At 47.9% G+C, this 20,338-nt stretch overlaps 1 protein-coding gene and 1 long non-coding RNA gene across 15 annotated transcripts in view; one reads left to right on the top strand and one right to left on the bottom strand.

Moving 5' to 3' along the window:
- The first annotated feature begins 71 nt into the window (after nt 1–71).
- On the top strand, nt 72–20,242 carry LOC134486121 (uncharacterized). The gene is made up of 2 exons (XR_010064849.1): nt 72–575; nt 15,244–20,242. It is a non-coding gene; the product is annotated as an uncharacterized LOC134486121 (long non-coding RNA).
- Ambra1 (autophagy and beclin 1 regulator 1) overlaps nt 3,176–20,338 on the bottom strand; it is a 189,251-nt gene continuing 172,088 nt past the window's right edge. For 13 of the 14 annotated variants that reach the window (XM_008762030.4, XM_063284451.1, XM_008762032.4 and 10 more), the window contains 3 exons: nt 11,635–11,727; nt 10,449–10,642; nt 3,179–4,694 (listed from right to left, as the gene is read on the bottom strand). In XM_008762030.4, coding sequence (XP_008760252.2) covers nt 4,198–4,694; nt 10,449–10,642; nt 11,635–11,727 — 784 coding nt within the window. In that variant the 3' untranslated portion in view covers nt 3,179–4,197. 14 annotated transcript variants of the gene reach the window in all.

Below are 20,338 nucleotides of genomic sequence, written 5' to 3'. Positions count from 1 at the left end.
TCACGCTCGCACTTTTCCCCGAGCCGCGTGATGTCACAGGGAAGCAGCCAATCGTGGTGGGGACGCACCGCCCGCCCGGGGCCGGTCACCCAGCGGCGACGCGCGGGGGTCACCACCTGGAGTGTAGGGCACCCTTGATGCTTACACCCTTCCCGAGAGATGGCCCGCGCCTCGGGACTCCAGCTCCGAGGGCACCGCCCACAGTCGCCAGGGAGGATTAGCCTCCGGCGCTGCCCTCCGGGGGGTGGGGTGGGGGCTGTCCGCGTTGTCATGGGGACTAGGCGCCCCCTCGCGGGCTGGGGAGGAACCAGGCGGCCAAGCTTGGCTATGAGCCCCGCCTCCGCCCTAACCACGCACTCTGGACCCCGAAGTGTTTTCACGCCTCTCTTCCATGGCTTGAAGCCCCTTCGCTGTCCCGCCTGCAGTTTAATCCTGATTTTGAGGGTTTGGTCCCAACAGGCCCCTGGTGTGCAGCGGGGCGGATTCTAGCAACGTGCTTCTGTCGGGGCAGAGCGCTGCCTGTTGGCCGCCGGGCAGCCAAAAGACTGGAGCCGTCGGGGCCTGGGGAAGAGCAGGTGAGATTGGACAGGCGAGCATCTAACCTGGCAAAAGATTTTGTCACTCTCCACGCCCGGGAAGGGACGCGCACTAGCTGTGAGACTGAAGGTGGCACGAGCCTCCCATCCAGCCGCGACACCGAGAATGAGTTCAGCGCTGCCGATGAGGGGAAGTCAGGTGCCCAAGGTCACCTGGGACAGAACAGGCTCCGAAGGAGAGCCCAGTCTTTCCGATCTCCAACAGTACTAGGCTAAGTCCCAAAGTAGGCAGATTCAGCACCTCGGACAGCTCCACATGTCCTTGGTCTGGAGGCCAGTTACTTAGATCAGGCACAGGCGCTTGTTCCCCAGAGTTGAAAGCACCCCTTTGCTCCCGGCCCTGAGTACTGGTCACCCACAAAGCTTTTTGAGTGTCAATAGCCAATTAACCTTAAGCTGCTGACTCCTCCTCTTGGAAAAACCACCCGAAGTCCCAGTTTTCCTCTGCCCTCCTGCAGGTACTGGTAGGGGTTCCTAGGGGATGTGATGGTGATGGGGATAGCTTTGAAACAACAGAGGAGTTAAGAATGGGTGGGGGCATGAACTAGAGTAGGTGAGAGAAGACTCCTGGTTCAGGCTTCTCCATGCTGAAGAGGAGAGGGAGGTCAACAATAGTCAAAGTTGAGGGCTAGAGTTGACTAGGCAGGCTAGCGTGAGAAGCCATCTTCTTTAACAAGGGCGCTTTGGTTTCCCATGATCCTTGTAAAGAAAAATGAAAAGAGTGCTATTCTTGCCTCCACTTCACAGGAGAGTTGTTCAGTTGTTTCGTATGGCATCGACTTCTTCCACTTTATCATATCCCCGTTCCTGGGGCCAGGAGCAGGATGCTCTCAGGAGAGTGAAAGTGTGTGTATGGAAGAGGGCAGAATGTTAAGGAAACAAGTCACATGAGGAAACAAGACAGCCAGGCTGGTTAAGGACAGGAGGCTTCAGAAAACAGAAATACCTCCATCCATAGGCAAAGCTAATGCAGTCTGTGAAGCTTGGGCTTAACTCACCCACCCACATCTCAGAGCTCACAGATGAACTCTGGAAAGCTGAACTGGAACTAGTGGACCCAATTTAGTCTCTCTGCTTTCTTTGTTATAACTGGGTCTTGGACCACTTTCCTTTTCTCTTAAGGGACAACCAGTCTTTGCCCTGCTGACATCACATGGTTGTAATGTGTAAGGGATCCTGCAAAGGCTTATTTACCATTGAGGAGGCTCTCCCTGCTTGCAGACTTCCTAAGGAACTGGTATGGAGTCAAGGTGTGACGACCCCCGCCCCCAAGTCAGCCAATCAGAGTAGTTCAAGGCATGCTCACTTTATCGAAAGTCCTTTTTATATTCTGTTTGCAATCAGCTGGAGAGAGTGTTCAGTTTCCCCTGTGCCTTGACTTCTGTGTTGATGTCAGAACCAGCTGTGTGTACCTTGGCTGTTTGTCATATGGTCATAACTGAGAACTGAAGTCATCACTTGAGGGTTTTTAGAGAGGTAGATTGAGCATACTTAGTACATTGTTTACACTCAAGAAATTCAGAGTCTCTCCTGTCTCTCCTGTTTGTAGTGTAGTAGCAGGTGTGAAAGAATAGGCCTGGCAGTGGGTGTCCCTCCACCCTTCAATATTTAATTCAAAATCTCTCCCTTAAAGGAAGGCCAGTCTCAAGATGCTAGTGTGAGATGCAATGGTTTGATTTTATAGGGTTGAAAGTAAATTGAAGTGGTCCCATAGTGCACTCCTCCAAGGGTAATGCCACTGCAAGGAAAATCAAGGCACAGAGAAGGCAAGTGGCTTGTCAAAAAGTCACACAGCTAGCAGACGTTTATTGATACAATTCTCTGGCAGAGCAGTTCCCATCACCTGTCCACTTTTGTTTTCATTTCTGTTGTGACAGAACCTGTAATTCTCACCATTCCTACCTCCACCTCCACGTTGACTGCCAGTGCCCTACCTGTGGCAGTTACTCGGGTTTTCTATTATAATGTAAAGAAATATTTTTTATTTTATGTACATTGGTGTTTTGACTGTACATCTGTATGAAGGTATCAGATCCCTTGGAACCAGAGTTGTGAGTGACCAAGCAGGTGCTGGGAATTGAACCTTGGGTCCTCTGGAAGGACAGCCAATGCTCTTCTCTGCTGAGCCGTCTCTAGCTCTCTATCCCACCTCTTTAAGGCCTCTTTCTAACCTGGCTTGACATGTGAAGAAGTAAAACACATGGGCAGGGCAGGACAATGGCTCCTTCAGGGGCACTTGCAGACAAGCCCATGGTCTCCTCTCAGCTGCTCAGAATTTGCTGTAGTGATCTCTAGGATGGGGTGGAGTGAAGCTTTTGGTGACTCAATTGTCACTCCAGGCCTATATCCCTGGTAGGAAGCAATCAGGATGACTCCCTCCATCATGCCTGCCTGCCCCAATGTACGTCGATCAGAGCCTAGGATGCAGCTCACTTGGGCTAATGGGTCAAAGAGGATGCCATTACTAACTAGGTCCACTGAAATGACTAAGGAGGCCTGGCCACCCAGTCTGATGTCCTCCACAACCTAGTCCCAAACCCTTTTCCCTCCTCCCCTCTCCACAGAAACAAGCAGGAGCCTGATGAGGGGCATGTCATCATTTTAATGATGTAGATCTTTGGTGTCTCCCTCATTAGCAGTAGACTGTCCCCTCTCCTCCCACCACAATGTTTCTATGATGAGTGACAAACAGAAAGGAAATCACATTTTCATACTAAAAACAAAATGATCAGAGCCTTGATTTCTCCACTAAAAACTACACGTACAGTTCAGGATTCCACATGCAACACCTCAAGTCACAGACCAAGACCTCACATTCTGACCTGGAATCTCCTCCCTCCAACCTTGGGCTGGCTTTGGCCTATGCTTAGGTAATACTGACACCCATAGGTGCTGCACGGAGGGTCTTGTGGAAGGGGGGAGCTTGGTGGACATGCTGGGGGCGGGCCAGCCTACACCCCCCCCACTCCTGAGGACCTGTCCACCACCGTGTATCGACTCCATCCTGTGTCAGTCAAGTAGGCTATCTCCTTCACTCCACAGGTGTCGCACTCGTGAGTGTAACAAGTCACTGGCATGGAAGCTGGGCTTGACCTTTCCGTCTCTGTGGGCTAAGAGGATGTGAGAGGCTGGAACTCTGGAAGTTTTAAAGATGGAAGCAATTGGGGGGGGGGGGGCGCTGCTCCTCTGCTCCTGGTGGCTCTTCCCTCCAGTAGTGGGCGGAGAAGAACTGTCCCACCATTCTGTCCAGGATGGTGTGGTCTAGCTCTGGAAGACTTCGCTCTTCTGGGGCTCATGCCCAGGGTTGAGTCCCCTAGGTCAGTGATCCTAGGAGAAATGGGGCTCATAGCAGAGATACCCACTTGCTTCTTCATTCACACCAGGTTCAGCAGTGAGGCTCTTCTGGGCTCTAGATCATGGAAGGCTCTAGTATCCCAGGCCAGCCTTGCCAGTTGGACTGCCCCTTACCCACTGCCCCACCCTCTCATTGCTCCTGTTCCTGGATGCAAGCATCAGCTCTTCTGTGTCCAGTTCCCAGCCAGCCGTGAGGTCCTGCTCCTGCTCAGCAGCTTGAGGGAGGTACCAGTACCTGGTTTTGTCTCTATCGGTTCCGTGGCTCCCCACTAGGGCCTGCAGCTTCCCCCACATTGCTACTATCACCCTCAGGAAGGTGACTGTTATTGGTCACATTGCAGTGCATGGTTGGTCCCTCATTGCTGGCAAGGGGGACTGGAATGGGGACAGGGGAGGAAGAGGACAGGGCTGGCTGGGGTAGTTCCCTTCCAGAGGTACTAGGCTGGTCCCAGGAGGCTGTCCGGGGGCTTAGTCCTCGCTCTGCCAGTTGCCCAGGTTCTGAGAGTAGTCCTCGAGAGGTGGAGGGCTGGGGTGAGGAGGTACGAGCAGCCCCTGACTCTGTGCCTGTCTGGGAGCTGCGGTGAATGCGGTGGCTAACGATGATGTTGTTGCCGAAGCCACCCATGGAGGCCATGGTGGTACTCTGTTCTCGCTGTACCACAGCTGTCATGCCACCCTCGGCCATTAGCCTCTGGATCCGGCTGAGGGCATCTTCCCCACTGCCACCATATTCCGAGCCCTCGCCTGAAAGGCACAAAGCAGAAGAAAGGAGTTAGTTGCTGGTCTGAGTCTCTGAGCCAGGCAGCAGGAGCTAGCAAATGCTGGGGAATTCTAGGCAAAACAAACAAACAACAACAAAAAACAGGATTAAGGTCAACCTCAGCACTGTGAACAGAGTCCTAAGAGCAGGACAAGAGTGAGTCCAAAGGACTACTATTCATACCTCTGCTGTACTGCAGAGGAAAAGGCTGAGGCTATGCACCTGTGTCAGAGCAGAGCTTGGACCAAGGCAGGTGCTTGGCTTTAGCCCCATTCAGAATGCAGGTTGCTTTGAAAGAGGCAGAGGAGAAGACTGGACAGTTTGCTTTGTCTGTCCCCATCTGGGGTGACTTTCAGACCTGGTCCTGGAATGGGATTTACCACCTAATCTTTGGGTGTGGTCCACAGGCAGTCTGTCAGGTGTATTTCAACGTGATCTTCCCTCAGTTCTGTTATTCTCTAAGAGCCTGACAGAGCTGTCTTCTCTTCTCCCTTTCCCGTAGGTCCTCATTCATCAGCCCCTGGTCAGTGCTCTCCCTGGGCTGTATGCCTGACACCACATTTCCCTAAAGAGCACCACTGCCAGCTGTGATGCCAATATGCAGCTCTAGGTAGCAAAGGTCTGCTCCCCACAGACCTGGACATACAGCCATTAAGTAGCTGGCTGGACCTGCATAGTGTTAGAGAGGAAATGCTAGCCCAGGTAACTGGCACCCAGGGCAGCAGCAGTACTTCCACCCCAAGTCACCAGGCTGGGCAGCTCCAGCCACAGCTCCCAGCAGCCAGGCCAGGTCCAGCTCCCCTAGAGTGCTGATTTGTTTCCTCCGACTACCCTGCCCGGCTCAGAACTCTTTGGTTTTGGAGTACTCATGGATGACAGGTAACTCAAGGTTACCCGTGACTAGATGTTTTTACAGGGCTTTCTCTGTCCCTTGCCCTAAGTCTTTTCTTGGCTTGCTTATTTGTGTTAGACTTCTAGGCTAGTTACTCTCATTACTTCATGACTTAGCTCTGTCTCAGGCCCCTTCTCTCTTGCATGGGACCTGGCAGGTACTTGCTCAATTCTCCCTCTGGGTCTTGATCCATTTTCCTCAGCACTAAACAGTGAGGACTCTATCCAACCAAGCTTTGGCTTTTATTTAGCTGGCTTTTCCTGAGGTCCCCAGGAAACTGCCCCACCCAACCCTGCACCTGTCCTGAACAGCTAAGCTTCAGCTTCACTTTGTATTCAGAAGATAGGAAACCTGAAGAGCTCTGAGTCTCAGGGGCCAAGTCTTCAACTAGTAGGGCAGGGCAACAGGAGGGGTCAAGTTAGACCTCAGTGACAGTGAAGTCTCTATTTGTTCCTAGAGTCCTTCCTATGGTCCAGGCGATCTCCATGGCTTTCCAAGAGCTCTCTGAGGACTTTCTCCTGTTCCTTGGGGATCTGAAGTGGGCTGGCTTGGGGCTTGTCAACTGTGTCTGTTCCAACTCCCAGAACTTCCCAGTGCTTGTTTCCAGAGAGAGAAAAGCTACTCTGGAGCCAAAGGTGCTACAAAAGCCCAGCCCCAGAGTGCTTTGTGATCAGCACTCAAGTATAAGACTCTGTTCTTCCCTGCTGCCTGCCCATGGACCCTCCATTTGGCTATTTCCTAACTGACTCTCTTCTCTCTTCCCTGCTGCCTGCCCATGGACCCTCCATTTGGCTATTTTCTAACTGACTCTCTTCTCTCTTCCCTGCTGCATGCCCATGGACCCTCCATTTGGCTATTTCCTAAATGATTCTCTTCTCTCTTCCCACCCCATTCCCAGGTTGCTGCCACTAAGCTTCTGATTCTTTTTCTCCATTGAGTAAGACAAGGTATCTCTGTGTAGCTCTGACTGTCCTGAGACTTCATCTGTAGACAAGATTGACCTTGAATTCCGAGCTCTTCTTGCGTTTACCTCCTGAATCCTAGGATTCAAGGCATGAAGCACTACTGTCCGGCTGCTGTTATAATTCTTAGTTAACTGAGCTCTGGCTAAGTCCACAGCTTGCTCAAAGCTCAGCAACTCCAGAACTATCAAAAGTATTTTTGATAGTTGAGGACTTTCTGACTAGACCCTTGTCATTTTCTTGACCTATGCAATGCACACAACAGTCTTTTCTAAAGCTGACCCAGATCTGCTCCCTGACTATGCATACTGAGATACTATACAAGCTCAGGTTCAGAGGTCAGTATAAAGGCACATCTTTTACTCAAGAATAGAGCTGTAGCAGTTGGAGCTCCAATACTACTACATGCCTTTCCCTGACTCAGTCACTAGTGACTCCATCTCTTGCTTGCTGGGCCTTCCTGAATCTTGTTCATCACAAGGTCTAGGATGAAATGTTTATTTGCCAAATACATGTATGGATGACTGAAAAGTGGTTCCTATGCTGCATATAGCAGCTCCAGACTCGAGGCAACTTTGAAAATTGCTTCTTCTTCTTTTTTTTTTTTTCTTTTTTCTTTTCTTTTTTTTTCGGAGCTGGGGACTGAACCCAGGGCCTTGCGCTTGCTAGGCAAGCGCTCTACCACTGAGCTAAATCCCCAACCCGAAAACTGCTTCTTACTCTGCTTCAGGAGAACTCTTTCTATGCCTGCTTCCCTTATGGGATTGCCCTTTGTAGGATGAGACACAATGGTTTCATTTTGTGATTCATGTGATTCCTTTTCTAAAACCTGTCAGTTCATGATGCTTCATACAATGTGAGACAAAGTGCACGCTGAAAAAGAGTGGATTGGACATGGAGAGATGTGCATACCACAGCTTCTGGGGCTGAGTGTCAACAGCCTCAGCCTAGAATCCTGAGCTGTGGTTCTATCTTGGAATGCTAAGCTGAGGCTAAGAGGCAGCAGCTGGTATATTCTCAACAGGAAAGAAGGACTGAAGCCCAATGGATATGGTTTTGAGCAATGGTGGGCATAGTGGGTAACTCTGCTGCTTCCTCCTCCGGAGCTGAAGTATTTCTTTTAGCATTTCAAAAACAGGAGACTGGTTTAGTGCTGTTGGCAGATTGTTTCCTTGGCAAGTTCTGAATGCAGAAGACAGGTGGGACTAGCAACTTCCCATAATGCCCTTCAGTTGCATTTAATTCTGGGGGTGGTATACAGCCAAGGAGGAGAAAGGAAGTGGGAACTAAGACCGTGTATGTTCTAGCTCTTTCTTCCATAATGGCACCTGTTTTTCCCTGGCCTGGGGCTGTTCTAACTTCTATCTTCACCATAACAGACAAAGGCCCAAGGCTGAGAGACAGAGCCATGGAGTTCTCCAAGAAGCAGGGAGACAGGGCCTCCCATGACTCCACTCATTTGTACTAGTGCTGGGAGCAGCCATGAGCTTCCCTCACTTTCTAAGCTGCCTCCTGGATGGAGAGCAGGCAGCTTGTAGCAGGGCAACACTGATGTCCCAGAGCAGACTTGTTGGTTAAAGGCTGGCAAGCACAAGAGCAAATGCCCTTGTGTAGAGTTCCTCAAAAAAATGTCAGAAATGGCTGAATGGCTTTTAATTGTTTGGAGAGGTGGGAATGCAAGTGATTGAACCAGGACCTCACACAGTGTGCTCTACCACTGAACTACACTCCTAGACCCACAGATTTTTAGAAAAAGTAAATGAGAAGCAGACAGGTTCTGGTTCTGTTGGGTTTATATAATGTAAGGAATGGCTAGCTACAAGACAATAATTACTACAACCAGATCTGGTTCTCAAACTAACAAATCCAGGCCTTGGTGTGTGTGGGGTGGGGTGGTATACAGCCCAGCCCAGAAGAAGGACTAACCTCAACTAGGCTGCTCCTGTGCATGCTCCTGGAGACCTGGCCACCAGTTAAGTCTACTCAAGGAGTGAGGAGCTGCCGTGCCTGCCTCTGGATGAGAAAGTGCAGGCATGGAGAACACTGCTGACAAATGGCTCCCCAGCAAGGTATCTGGAATCAGAGCTGTGGGTTAAGCGCCTGGGCACAGGCTGCAGAAGGGCACTTAGCAACCCATTCCTCACTTCCTCTTGCAGCTCATTCTTCCCTTTTTGTCTACTTTTTGAAATGTGCTACTGTTCATGGCAAAGCTGGCTGGAGGGTCCAGTTGGCAGGGCTGTGGCTCCTAATGCTGCTGTCTGCTGGGCTTCTGGACTAGCAACTTGCTGCTCTGCTTTAAGGAAGCCAGAAATGGGGAGGGGAAAATGAGGTTCTAGCCCCTGAAAAAGACTGCTTCTATCCTTTACTTACCCTAGTCCCCAACTCCCAAACAAGAAGCAATAAACTGTAGCCCAGAATCAGCAAGACAAAGACAGGATTCTTTTGGGAGGTCAGACACTAGGGGGTACACATCTCTTCAGTAGCAAATCCTGCTCACAGAGCCACTGCTCTACCTGCGAATCCTGCACACAACTCTGCGCATGCAGCTAACCTCAGTTCTCAATGTGCGCTTCACTTTCCTCAGACACCTGCTGGTGGGCCTCTGCCCACATGTCCGAGTTCCCAACGCAGTGCTCTTGCACATGCTGAGATGCTCCTGTCAGCACATTCTGTCTAACTACTACTCAACTCGAGGACCCAGCACAGGGTCCACTTTCTCTTCCTGACCCCATAGGTATGTCCTAGTTCCTCCTCGTCCCTCTCAGGAAGGTGTCAGCTGCTTAGCTGTTAGCTGTTTACCATCATTCAACTCCAAGCTCTGAGGGGAAGAATGGAGGCTCAATTCTTACACTCTCTTCCTTGTGAGTAAACCTCCATGATGCTTGCCTCATCGGGTCCTTTTAGAGACCACTGCCCCAGCTGAGAGTACTCTCTGGCTCTGCTGGAGAAGCAGTAGTTCCTTGAGCACTTAAGACCTAAGCTTCTGGGAATGAGCTCCACAGATTCCAGGATGGCTCAAGTCCATAAACCCCTGTATGAATGGGCCTGGATATGGCTAAATGAGACTTCATCTGCCTCCTCCTCCTCCTCCTCAGGCTCAAAGCTGCAGCTGGCTGGCTCAGCTAATACTGCCAGCTGCTCATGTCCCCAGCAAGGGGTTTCTACTCCATAAAGAGCCCTGGGCTTCAGATGTGAGAGATGGACTAGGCTGCAAATGAGAAAAGGGATTTAACTCTGAACATTTCAGTTCATGGCAGGGAGGAGGAAGGTGCCCCACGGAGAGATGCAGTGTAGAAAAGTCATTCCCTGGAGGCAATATCAGCAGATTTGTTACTCTTGGTCCGATACACATCAGGGCTTCTCCTTCCATGGTCTTTCAAGCAAATGGCTCAACCAGACATAGAAAGTCTGTTTAGATGCTACCTTGTTTGGGACTAGGAGCAGCAAGGGGGCTAGAGGTAGGAGGTAAGGAGAGTGAGAACAGCCTGCTTAAAGCAGCTGCTGATGGGTTACAAAGTGTCTTGAGCCCTACCACTGGGAAGTGCTAATTGGTTCTTAAATGTGTGAGGCCAGCAGAAAGCCGGGGCTGATGCTGGCAGTGTCATACCTGAAGTAGGTGAGAGGAAGGACTGCTGGTATGCCCAGCTGTATGCACAATGTCAAACTACTACCAGAGGAGCACTAAGATTTTCACTTGCAGTAGGACCAATATGCCATGCTAGTTGAGGGGAGATAAACTAGGGACCCTGCCTTGGTGCTGGAAGAAGCCCTCACTATGGAATCTCACTTTCCACTCTTTGTAAATAGCCTTGGTCCTCATGAGCACAGGTCTAATTCTCCCTGAGAGGACAGATGATTTCCAGTCAGATGTCCCCGGCTCCTACCTTCACCAGGACCTGAGGATGCTGTCCCTGGTTCCTCTTCCTCCCTCTCAGTCTGTGTTTCAGCATTCTGCAACTGGAGGGCCAGAGTCTGGGTGCCCTGAGATGTCACAGAGGTGGTAGGGTTCCGAGGTTGCAGCCCAATTGCATTCATCAAGCCCATGTCTCTGTCTGTCCGCCATGTGGCTCTGCTGGTTCTAAAGTAAAAGACAGATGGAAGTCAGAAAGGGCTTGGAGTGGGGTCCTGTACAGAAGTCTTGGATTCCATACCAATTCCAGGCCAGCAGCCTAGGAAGGGAGAGCCATAACATTACAAGTGTCTCTTCATGGAAGCCATGAAAAAAGAGCCTTGTAGGATGGGAGCACAGCCCACAACCAGAGCCCAGGGCCAGGCTAGAGCTTGCTCACCTTTCTTGGCTATTTCTTAGACATAGACTTCTGAACCTAGGACAGGCAGGACAGCTGGCCCCAGACTTGGAAAACTCACTTTTAGCTTCTTCTGGGATTATTATTCTAGCTATACTCTGCAGGAAGCAGGACCTGCCTTAGGTCTCCCACTGAGCCAGTGTTTTGTTTTTACAATGTCCCAAGTTTCATTAGTGGATTTAAGTGAAAAAAAGATGCTTAGTGTCAGATTTCTATTCTCAGTGGCCCCTGGGCTACAGCCGTTAGCTGCTTGATCCTTGTAGCTCTAGTCATCTGAAAGCAGTACCCACTCCTCAATATCCTTGGGCAAATGAGCAGATTTCATGGGGTAGCATTTTGCTCCAGGGCCCTTTACTTTCACTCTAAGTGTGCCCAGATACCATGGGCAGAACTAGAGAAGGCATGTGTTCTCCAGTAAGACTCCAGGAGTAAGGCTTTTGTCTCTTCTGTAATTATGTGACACAGTATCTGTCTGTATGGGGATGGGGATGTGAATGCAGATATGAGGGCCCACAGAGGCATCAGGTACCCCTTGGATCTGGAGTTGTAGGAGGTTCTGAGCTGCCTGATGTAGGGCTAGGAACCAAGTTTAGGTTCTCTGTAAAAGCAGAACGTCCTCCTAACTACCAAGCACTCTCTCTGGCCTCTGTCTTCTTTTGACTATATGTAAAAGCTTAAGACTTGTAACAGATCAATGAAAGGCAGCTGTGGTTAAGCAAAGGTCCAGAGGACTCCAATACAGGACTTTCCAACTTTGGCTTACCCAGGCCGCTCGCTGCTCCTGCTACTTGAGTGGACAGTGAAGACCGTTTCATTTAGCTGGTCCCAGTAGTACTCAATGCCAGAGTTTAAGGCCCTGATGACCCATTGGGAAAGAAGAGAAATAAAAGGTGAAAGGTATTAGCGAGGTGGTTAGGAATTCTTGAGTCCTGGGCTTGGGTGTGTGGTGTGGTCCATTCAGAAAAGAGAAGGTCCAGAAAGCTCCTTCAATAGGGTGCTCAATATTGGGGCATCTCATATATCTTGAATATCCCAAATGCCTTCAAGTAGGCTTCTCCATGCGGCCAAGAGGCAACTAAAACCCCAATATCAGATGTGCAGCAGGTTCCAAGTATCCTTAGAAACACAATGGTACCGACAGTGAACAAGAGGCTAGAGGAGGACTTACTAGAGAAACATGTGCCACGGACAGCTGCCACATGGGCTCACTCAGTCCTCAAGATGCAGACACTTGTGCCCCTGAGTCCTTTCCTATTGACAAGGGGCCATGAGGAAGAATGGAGGCACCTTAACAATCTTATCTACCTGGAGACAAATGGCTGTGCCAACTTTCTCTTTGGGATGGAGAGCGTCTTTGGCCAGGGTAAGCTGTAGTACAGGTAAACTGTCTGCAGTGTTCTACCTGCCATGCTCCCTGGGCTGACAATTCTTATCAGGCAGCGTCCCCATGCCAGAGGGAAGCAGTGTTCACTCGGTTCTCTACACTGACTTGTCACCAAAAGCTACAGTCCTAGATGACAGTGTAGATCCCCAAACACAACTGTTCCCAGTGACTCAGTACTAACAAAGTGCCTATTTAACATGCATAAAGTCCACGACGGTCATCAACTATCTTGCTTTGGAAGATCTCTCCCTAGCCAGGCAGAACAGTAAATACCTATACTGCTAGCAACTTGGGAGATAAAGGTAGAAGGATGGAGAATTCCAGGCTAGTCTAGGCTATATGAAACTCTATCACAAAATAAATAAAGAGAAAATTAAAGATCCTTCTCTGATGGAGTACTGCCTTGTAACAGACACTGTGGTTGAGAACAGGATGCTAGTGACAGCTGTGAAGTGTAGGGAGAAGTGGGAAAGAGAGTTTGTTTTTAAAGATTTCTTTTTATTCTATGTGTATGTATGTGTGCTTCAGTGTATATATGCACAACACAGGCATGCTTGGGGCCTGCAGAAGCCAAACAAAATTATCAGCACCCCGAAAATTGAAGTTACTTGTTATCAGCTGCCAGGGGAATGTTAGGAATTGAACCTGGGCCCTCTGAAAGAGCACAGGTGAACCCAGAGAGACATGCTGGTGCAATCACGGCACAAATGTTGCGGAAGCGGCCAACCACTCAGTAACTGGATTTGAGTTCCACCCCATGAAATGGAACCCATGCCCGAGACTGCTAGGTGGCCCAGAACCTGAGAGACTGAGAGTCACCTGGCCTAGGAGAAAACCAACACTATTGTCTGTTAAAAGGAACACACGACTAAAATGACTCCTAATGATGTTCTGCTATACCCATAGACCCATGCTTCACTTGCCACCCTCAGAGCAGCTATAGACGATGCGGTGGATGATGATCAGCACAGAAACTCAAAACTAGATGATGTGCAGAGAGTGAGAGACTTGGAAACATTATTCCATAGCTATAACTGGACTAATGCACAACCAAACTCACAGAGATTGTGGTAACATGCACAGGACCCTGGACAGGTTTAAGCTAGATGGGGTCCCAGTGCTAAGAGGGGTTTAAGTAGACATGGTTACTACTTCCAGCCAAGAAGTACTTACAGTGGTTCCTGCTTGCAAAGAAAAAGTTAATTCCCCCATGAAGTTTCGCTGGGTATATTAACCACACTGAGCAGGGGGCAACACAAAACAAGCCCAGTGATGATCTTGTAGACTTTCCTCTCATAGTGCTGTGTTTGAGCGTTGGTTTGTCTCACTGGTCTTTTGCTTGTATATTCTAGTTTCCATTTATATGGTTTATGTGTGTTTGTGTTTCCTGTTTCTTTTTGTTTAAGAGAGAAACAAGGGCATGGAGCTGGGTAAATGGGGAAGGTCTGGGCAGAGTTGGTGGAGAGGAAAAGCATGATCAAAATAAATTGCACAAAAATTGTTTTTTCAGCCGGGCAGTAGTGGTACATGCAAATCCCAGCACTCGGGAGGCAGGGCCAAGGTGGATCTCTAAGTTGAAGGCTAGCATGGTTTATAGAGTGAGTTCTAGGACAGCCAGGACAACACTGCCTCAAAAAACCAACCAACCAAACTAAATTAAAAAAAAAAAAAGAGTCATTTCTCCAACCCCTCCTAAAATAGGCATTTTGTATTTATTAAATATTATTAAATATTTATTTAGTGTAATGTGTGTGTCACATGGTATGGCAGGCATGTGAAGATCTGAGGATAATGTGTGGGAGTTGTATCTTCACCTACTGATATATCTAACCAAACAAGCTTTTAAGTTCACTAATTAATTAGATTTTGTAGACAGCCTAAATGATATCTAAAACACCTCACAGTTCTCCTAAACAAGTCAGGAAATCAAGTTCTTGAAGCACTGTTTTTCCAACTTCATATTCTACACTCCAACACCAGTGTTTAGAGGGTAGACATGGTTAAGGGAGGCTATCAGGTTGGGCCCTGACCTGATAAGACTGTGGTCTAACAAGAAGAGGGAGAGAGGAGTCTCTCTTAGAGACACAGTAGTGGCATGGTGAGATAGTAGGCACCTATAAACAAGGAAGTCATCCCTCTCAGGAAACCTCTGATGGTTGGAATTCCAACCTCAAGAACTCTAAGAAAATCAGTATCTGTCATTTAAGTCACCAGGTCTATGTGTTTTGCTAAGGCAGCCTAAATAAATTATGATATTCTCTAGTATGTCAGTTTGCAACCTGGGGGCAGTGTCACTCTCCTTCGACAACAGAACAACCCCAGGGAACAAGAGATGGAAGTCAGCTAGCAGGAGATGGGTTTAGGGAGAAGTTATGAGGGGCTTCTTTTTCAATCCTGATGAGTCAGCACAGGCATGGATAAGAGAGGACTACAGTAGATGGTTGGGCTGCCTTGTGCAGAAGGCAGCAGAATTGGGGAGAGACCCTAGATCTAGCTGTACAGAGCCTGTCATTCTAGGTAGAGGCTTCACCTGAGGGAATAATGCTAGTTTCCTCTTTCTCTGCTTTTTTACATGCTTGTACACTTCGTGTCACTGGACTTTTATTTAGACCCCTCTATAGAGTAGTCTCATTTCTACAAAGAGTTATTGTTTGTGGGGTCTAAAGACTACTGGAGAGCAAAGGTGAGAGGTAGCCTTGCATTAGGAAAAGGCAAATGGCCAGAAGCAAACTGCAGATCCTTTCAAAATAGCACTTTTTGGTGAGCAAATCCTGGCTGCATTATGTCTATGTAGAGCCAGCTGCCAAGAAGCCTTTGATGTACAAACTTGTCGAGATTTATTGACAGGTTGCAATACCATGTGGGCCTCCGCCAAATCCCTCCTCTGTAATTCCTGTTACTCAGGGTTAGTTAGTAACAACAAACTGTTCACAATAAACCTACAGCAAACCAAGTACTGTGTGACCAGGAACCTTCTTCCTATCTCAGAAAGGAAACTTTGGAAGAACCAGGCTGTTCTGGGACCATCAACATGACTCGAGAAACCAAGGATTCCCATAAAACACTCCACTCAGGCTGCACGTGCCACCCCTTAAGAGCTGGGAACTGGGCTACTTCCTGAAGACAGCACAGGTGGGTGTGTAGAGTCTGGGAGGGTAAGGATGGGGGGTCTTGAGTTTGAGCCCTGCCTCACTGCGCTGTTTTTATGGCCAGTGAGCCTGACAATGGCAAGGCACTTTTGGACTTGACTTCCTATCTGGGTGCTAAAGGATCAGAGCTGATGAGACCTTTTCTGGTGACACTCACTGACTCTGCCTTTCAGTTAAAAGAATGATTTTCAGCCAGCTTTTTCTTTCTTGGGACTTGGTAAGGATGAATGAGTCACTGTTTGTTCTAGGTTCTTCTTGGGAGCTAGACAAACATACAAAGGGATAAAGACTGGGAAGGTCTACAAGGGGCAGTGTTTCAAATGGTCTTCTACACAGCACCCGGTTCTCTTCAGCAGCCTCTCTAAGTTGTGCTTCTGGGTGTGGCTCAATCAGTCTCACTGCTGGGGCCCTACAGGGCTCCTTGAGTAAGCGGGAAAGCCAGCCTTTCTCAGAGATCCCAATGTTCTGTTCACCCGATCTGTGGCTCGGATCTTCCCAGGTTCTTAAGAACACTCATCTGACGGTCTCAGGGATGTCTCTGCAGACTGCTTCCAGGAAGACTGGTATTTATCTGTACCATCTCTGGTGAGGGAAAGAGCTGGCACCTGGCTCTCCTGGCTAGCCTGAAGGAGAGTCTCTGTGGAAGTTCTGGCTCCCCTTTTCATTCCAAAATATGCCTTTCTCCTCCTTGGTTACTAATGCTTGATTATAATTACCATCCACATTGGTCGCTCCCTCTGAAAGAACTGAGGCTTTGTAAGGAGTGCCATCCTTGGTCAAGGTTTCAGGTGCTCCATACTCGGGTTACTTCTCTTCTGCCAATCTCTAGTCTGCCTCCTTCTGAGCTGGTTCTAGAAGCAGTGGTCTAGTAATGTCGCTCCCACCCTCATTTAGAGGGAAATCCATGAAGCCGGGCAGGGGTCCTACACACCCACTCACAGGGAGGGTCAGTGGTGGTAGCTAGGCTGGCCATCAGCCAGAGGCACAGCAGCCTGGTTGGAAGTAGTGAGCTCATTACTGGGAAGGGGAAGGGGATTACTGAGCTTATCTGCCATCATGGTATGACAGCCTGGTACAGGCCCTCGAGGGACAGACAAGTCTTTTCACTAGTCCTAAGAGTCCTTTCCTAGGATGAGATGGGGTGTGCTTTAAAGCCTTTGTCTACTGGCAAGTAGGACTTCACAATCACCAAGAGACACCCAAGAAGCTTGTTCCCAGTCTGTGCTTGGCAAGAGGACTGAGGCTGAGACAATGGGAAAGAATCAAGAGCAGCATTGAGAGCACAGAATGCAAGGCAGCTGCCTGTGCCTGGACAAAGGCAGACAACCACCTGTCTTGGGGGAGGGCTGCAATCTTGGCCCAGCTGGTGGGCTAGATTCTGTGCCCTTGGGAATGGGTGTGCCAGGGAACTGCCGTCACACAGGGACAGGCAGCAAGCCTTAAGCAGCTGCCTGTGAAACAGACTGGCACTCTGAGTTCCTACTTCTCTATTTGTTCTTAGGCAAGAGGCCTATCCATCTTAGGCGCCAACACTGGCTTATCCTATTTTCCAATGCACCAGATACCTGATTCACCTAAATAGGATCTAGAGATCTTAGGAAATTATAAAAACATGGGTGTGTTCCTGTGGTATATTTTTATGCAGGAGAGAATATGTTGCTTTCTTTCTTTTTTTTTTTTTTTTTCTTTTCTTTTTTTTTTTTTTTTTGGAGCTGGGGCCCGAACCCAGGGCCTTGCGCTTGCTAGGCAAGCGCTCTACCACTGAGCTAAATCCCCAACCCCAATATGTTGCTTTCTTAAAAAAAAGAAAAAGAAAAGAAAAACCAACCCATTTACTTTGTGTACGTGTGTAGTCAAAAGGACAACCTCAGGGAGTTGATTCTTCCCTCCTATCATGAGAGTCCTGGGGACTAAACTCAGGTCACCAGATTTGAGATATAGGCCCTTCACTGTTTGAGCCATCGCAAAGGCCTTGTTTTATGTTTCATTTTTTGAGAGAGAGTCTTGCTATCCAACCCATGGTAGCTTCAAACTCAAGACAATCCTCTTACCTCAGCCACTTGGGTGCTGGCACCACCATATATAGTTGTAGAGGGTTTTTGGATGAGAAAGGCTTAAATCAGTTGTAGGAAAGAGATCTGAATTGGAAAATTCCGAGGCCCAATTCTAACAGTGATTTGTGGGGAGGCCTAACATAACCTTATTAGTTTGCCTGAAGTAAAAATAAAAGAGATAAACGTGGCTAAACTTTAAGTCCAGCATGGTAGAAAGAGTCTGTGATGGGGAGTTTGAGGGAATCTACAATGTGTGTCAAGGTCAGTCAGCCTTGGTTACATACTGAGATCTTGGGGTAACTTGGCAGAACTTAAGACAAAGTCTCATTTATGCTAAATGTGTATGAGACCCTAAATTTCCTATCTTAAGGCTACAGGATCCCAAGCAATCAGAATAAATAGCAGAACCATAACTGGTGGGTGAGTTAACCCCACTAAGCCCAGGCTAGGACTGTCTCATGGTCTAGTGCCCATTTTCCTTAGGAAGAGGCTCGAGCTCCCAGAAGCCCAAGATGGTTTAGGCTCCCTGAGACTCTGGGATGCTGAAGAGAACATATGGGAGAAGAGAGAAAATAGAGGCCAAAGCCACCTTCATGTTTGGCTGAGGAGTCTGTGACTCACACCAAATCCGTGGGCTAGGGTCTGAGGCATGACATCTAGGAGGAGGGGTGACGACAAACTGGGTTAGAGAGTGCCTCTGCAGGGGAAATCTCTTTAAAAGGGAGAGGCTAGAGGACTGTGCTAGGGACAAAGGTGAATGGTGTGAGCCAAAGATAAAACCAGACTGGAAAAAACAGGTCTCTGAAACACAGGAAAGGAAATGCCTACAACTATTATGTTGGTATGAATAAAATTATAGTCCAGAATTCTATACCAATTTTGGAGAGGATATCAACTAGATTTATCTTAGGAATTCCTAAGGAGAAGAAATAAGATAGCCAGCTTCATGTGGTTTGGGGAAAAGGAGATATTTGAGAGCCCACACAGATCCTAGACCAGAGACAGTACAGAGAAAGGGCAAAAAGTGACAGATCCAGCATCTGTGCTAAAAGTAGCTCAGAGATGTAGCCTTTGTTATGGAAAGACACAAGGAAGTAGTAAGAGAGCCTTTCTGGACACAGAAGCATAGAAGCAAGTAGCAGCCAGAACAAGGCCCTCCCTCTCTTCTGTAAGAGCAATGTCAATGGGTCAGACTTAAACCTGGAAGGTGGAGGTGAAGAGGATCAGAAGTTCATGATCCTCCCTGGTGATATAAATTCTGAGGCTAGACTGGAACACAAGATCTTGTCTGGAAAAAATAAAATAAATAGAAATAAAGACAATGTGGGCACTCCCAAAGGCCCAAGGCTTTGCATGACCAGTCACAACAAGCATTCCGGTCTGTACAACATTCAGAAGACTGCAACCGAGTGAAGAGCAGCATCAGGGCAGCCTGGAGACAGAAGTGGCATTTAGTCAGCTGGAACCCTGCAGTGCCCCACACAGCAATCAGCCTGCTCTGCAGTGAAGCAGAGCTTCACACACTCCACCTGGCTGGGTCTAGAAACTGATAATCAGGCTCATTCCAGGACCTTGAGTACGTGGCTGAAGAGACCTCTATCCTTCAAAAAGCCAGAGGAAGGGGAAAAGGTGCCGTTAGGTCAGATGTGATCTTATTCCCTGTTTCTTCCTTACTCAAAGCTTGATAACAATCATTGTGACTTCACATTGAGCTTTTCAGTCAGCTTCCACCATTATGAGATACAGCTTCTAGTACAAAAGGAGCAGGGCACAGAGACAGTCTGTTGGAGATCGGTAGCCTGACCAATTAGTTTTATTTATTTATCTTATGTGCATCTTTTTAAAGTGTATTTTATTATATAATATAATTATATATTATAAAACAAAATATCATTACATTTTATAATTTTGTAATAACTACAATTTCATGATAATAAAGATAAATGCTATTTTATGTGTATGTTTGTCTGCATGTATGTATATGCATGTGTATCCTGGTAAACATGGACATCAGAAGAGGGAGTTCGCCTGGAACTAGAGTTACAAATGGTTGTGAACTATCACATGAGTATTGAGAACCTAACCTGGGTCTCTTACAAGAAAAACAATGCTCTCACCTGCTGAACCATCTCTTCAAAGACCTCCCAATTTTATTTATTATTTGTTTATTTATTTAGGTTCTTTAAGACAAGAAGGTTTCTCTGTTTCTCAGTCCTGGCAGTCCTGTAAGTCAGGGTTAGGCCAGGTTGGCCTTGAACTCACTGAGATCCGATGCCTCTTCTTCCTGAGTGCAGGGATAAAGGTGTGCGACACCGTGCTAGCTTCAATTTTATTTCTGAAGTTACTGTCTGTTGCATTTATATAAACATGAGACCACTTGTTGAATTTTTCTAGAAAAGGCTTTTAGGAAAACCTTTGATATCCAGTCTTTTGCCTGAGGGGAATTTGCTATCACTAGGAAAACAGATAAGAGACAAAGGAAAATGAAACACTGTCTAGATTCAAGAAAGCAACCACTGAAGTATCTGGTTTGATCTGTTTTGGCAGCGCCAGAGATTGAACCTAAGAACTTACATATATCCTAGACTCCATCACTGACCCACACTCTCAGCTCTCTGCCACTTTGAAATTGGAGCTTATATATAGCCCAAGCTGGCCTTAACTCATGATCCTCGTCTTCATTCTCTAAAGCAGTTGGGAATCACATGGGTCCCAAAGCATACCCAGCTACTCAAACAGTTGTTGTTGTTGTTTTTTTTTTTTTTTTTTTTTTTCGTTTGGAAATGAAGAACTTACTTCATCTTGAGAGAAGAAGGTCCTTTAAGCAGCCTGGGAAGGTGTGGTGCAGGGACCAATAAAAATCAGAGAACCTTTTCTTTT

Source organism: Rattus norvegicus, chromosome 3 (assembly GCF_036323735.1).
Source record: "Rattus norvegicus strain BN/NHsdMcwi chromosome 3, GRCr8, whole genome shotgun sequence".
NCBI lineage: Eukaryota > Metazoa > Chordata > Mammalia > Rodentia > Muridae > Rattus > Rattus norvegicus.
The sequence above is the reverse complement of the archived record's forward strand: the minus strand, read 5'-3'. Positions and strand labels throughout refer to the sequence as shown.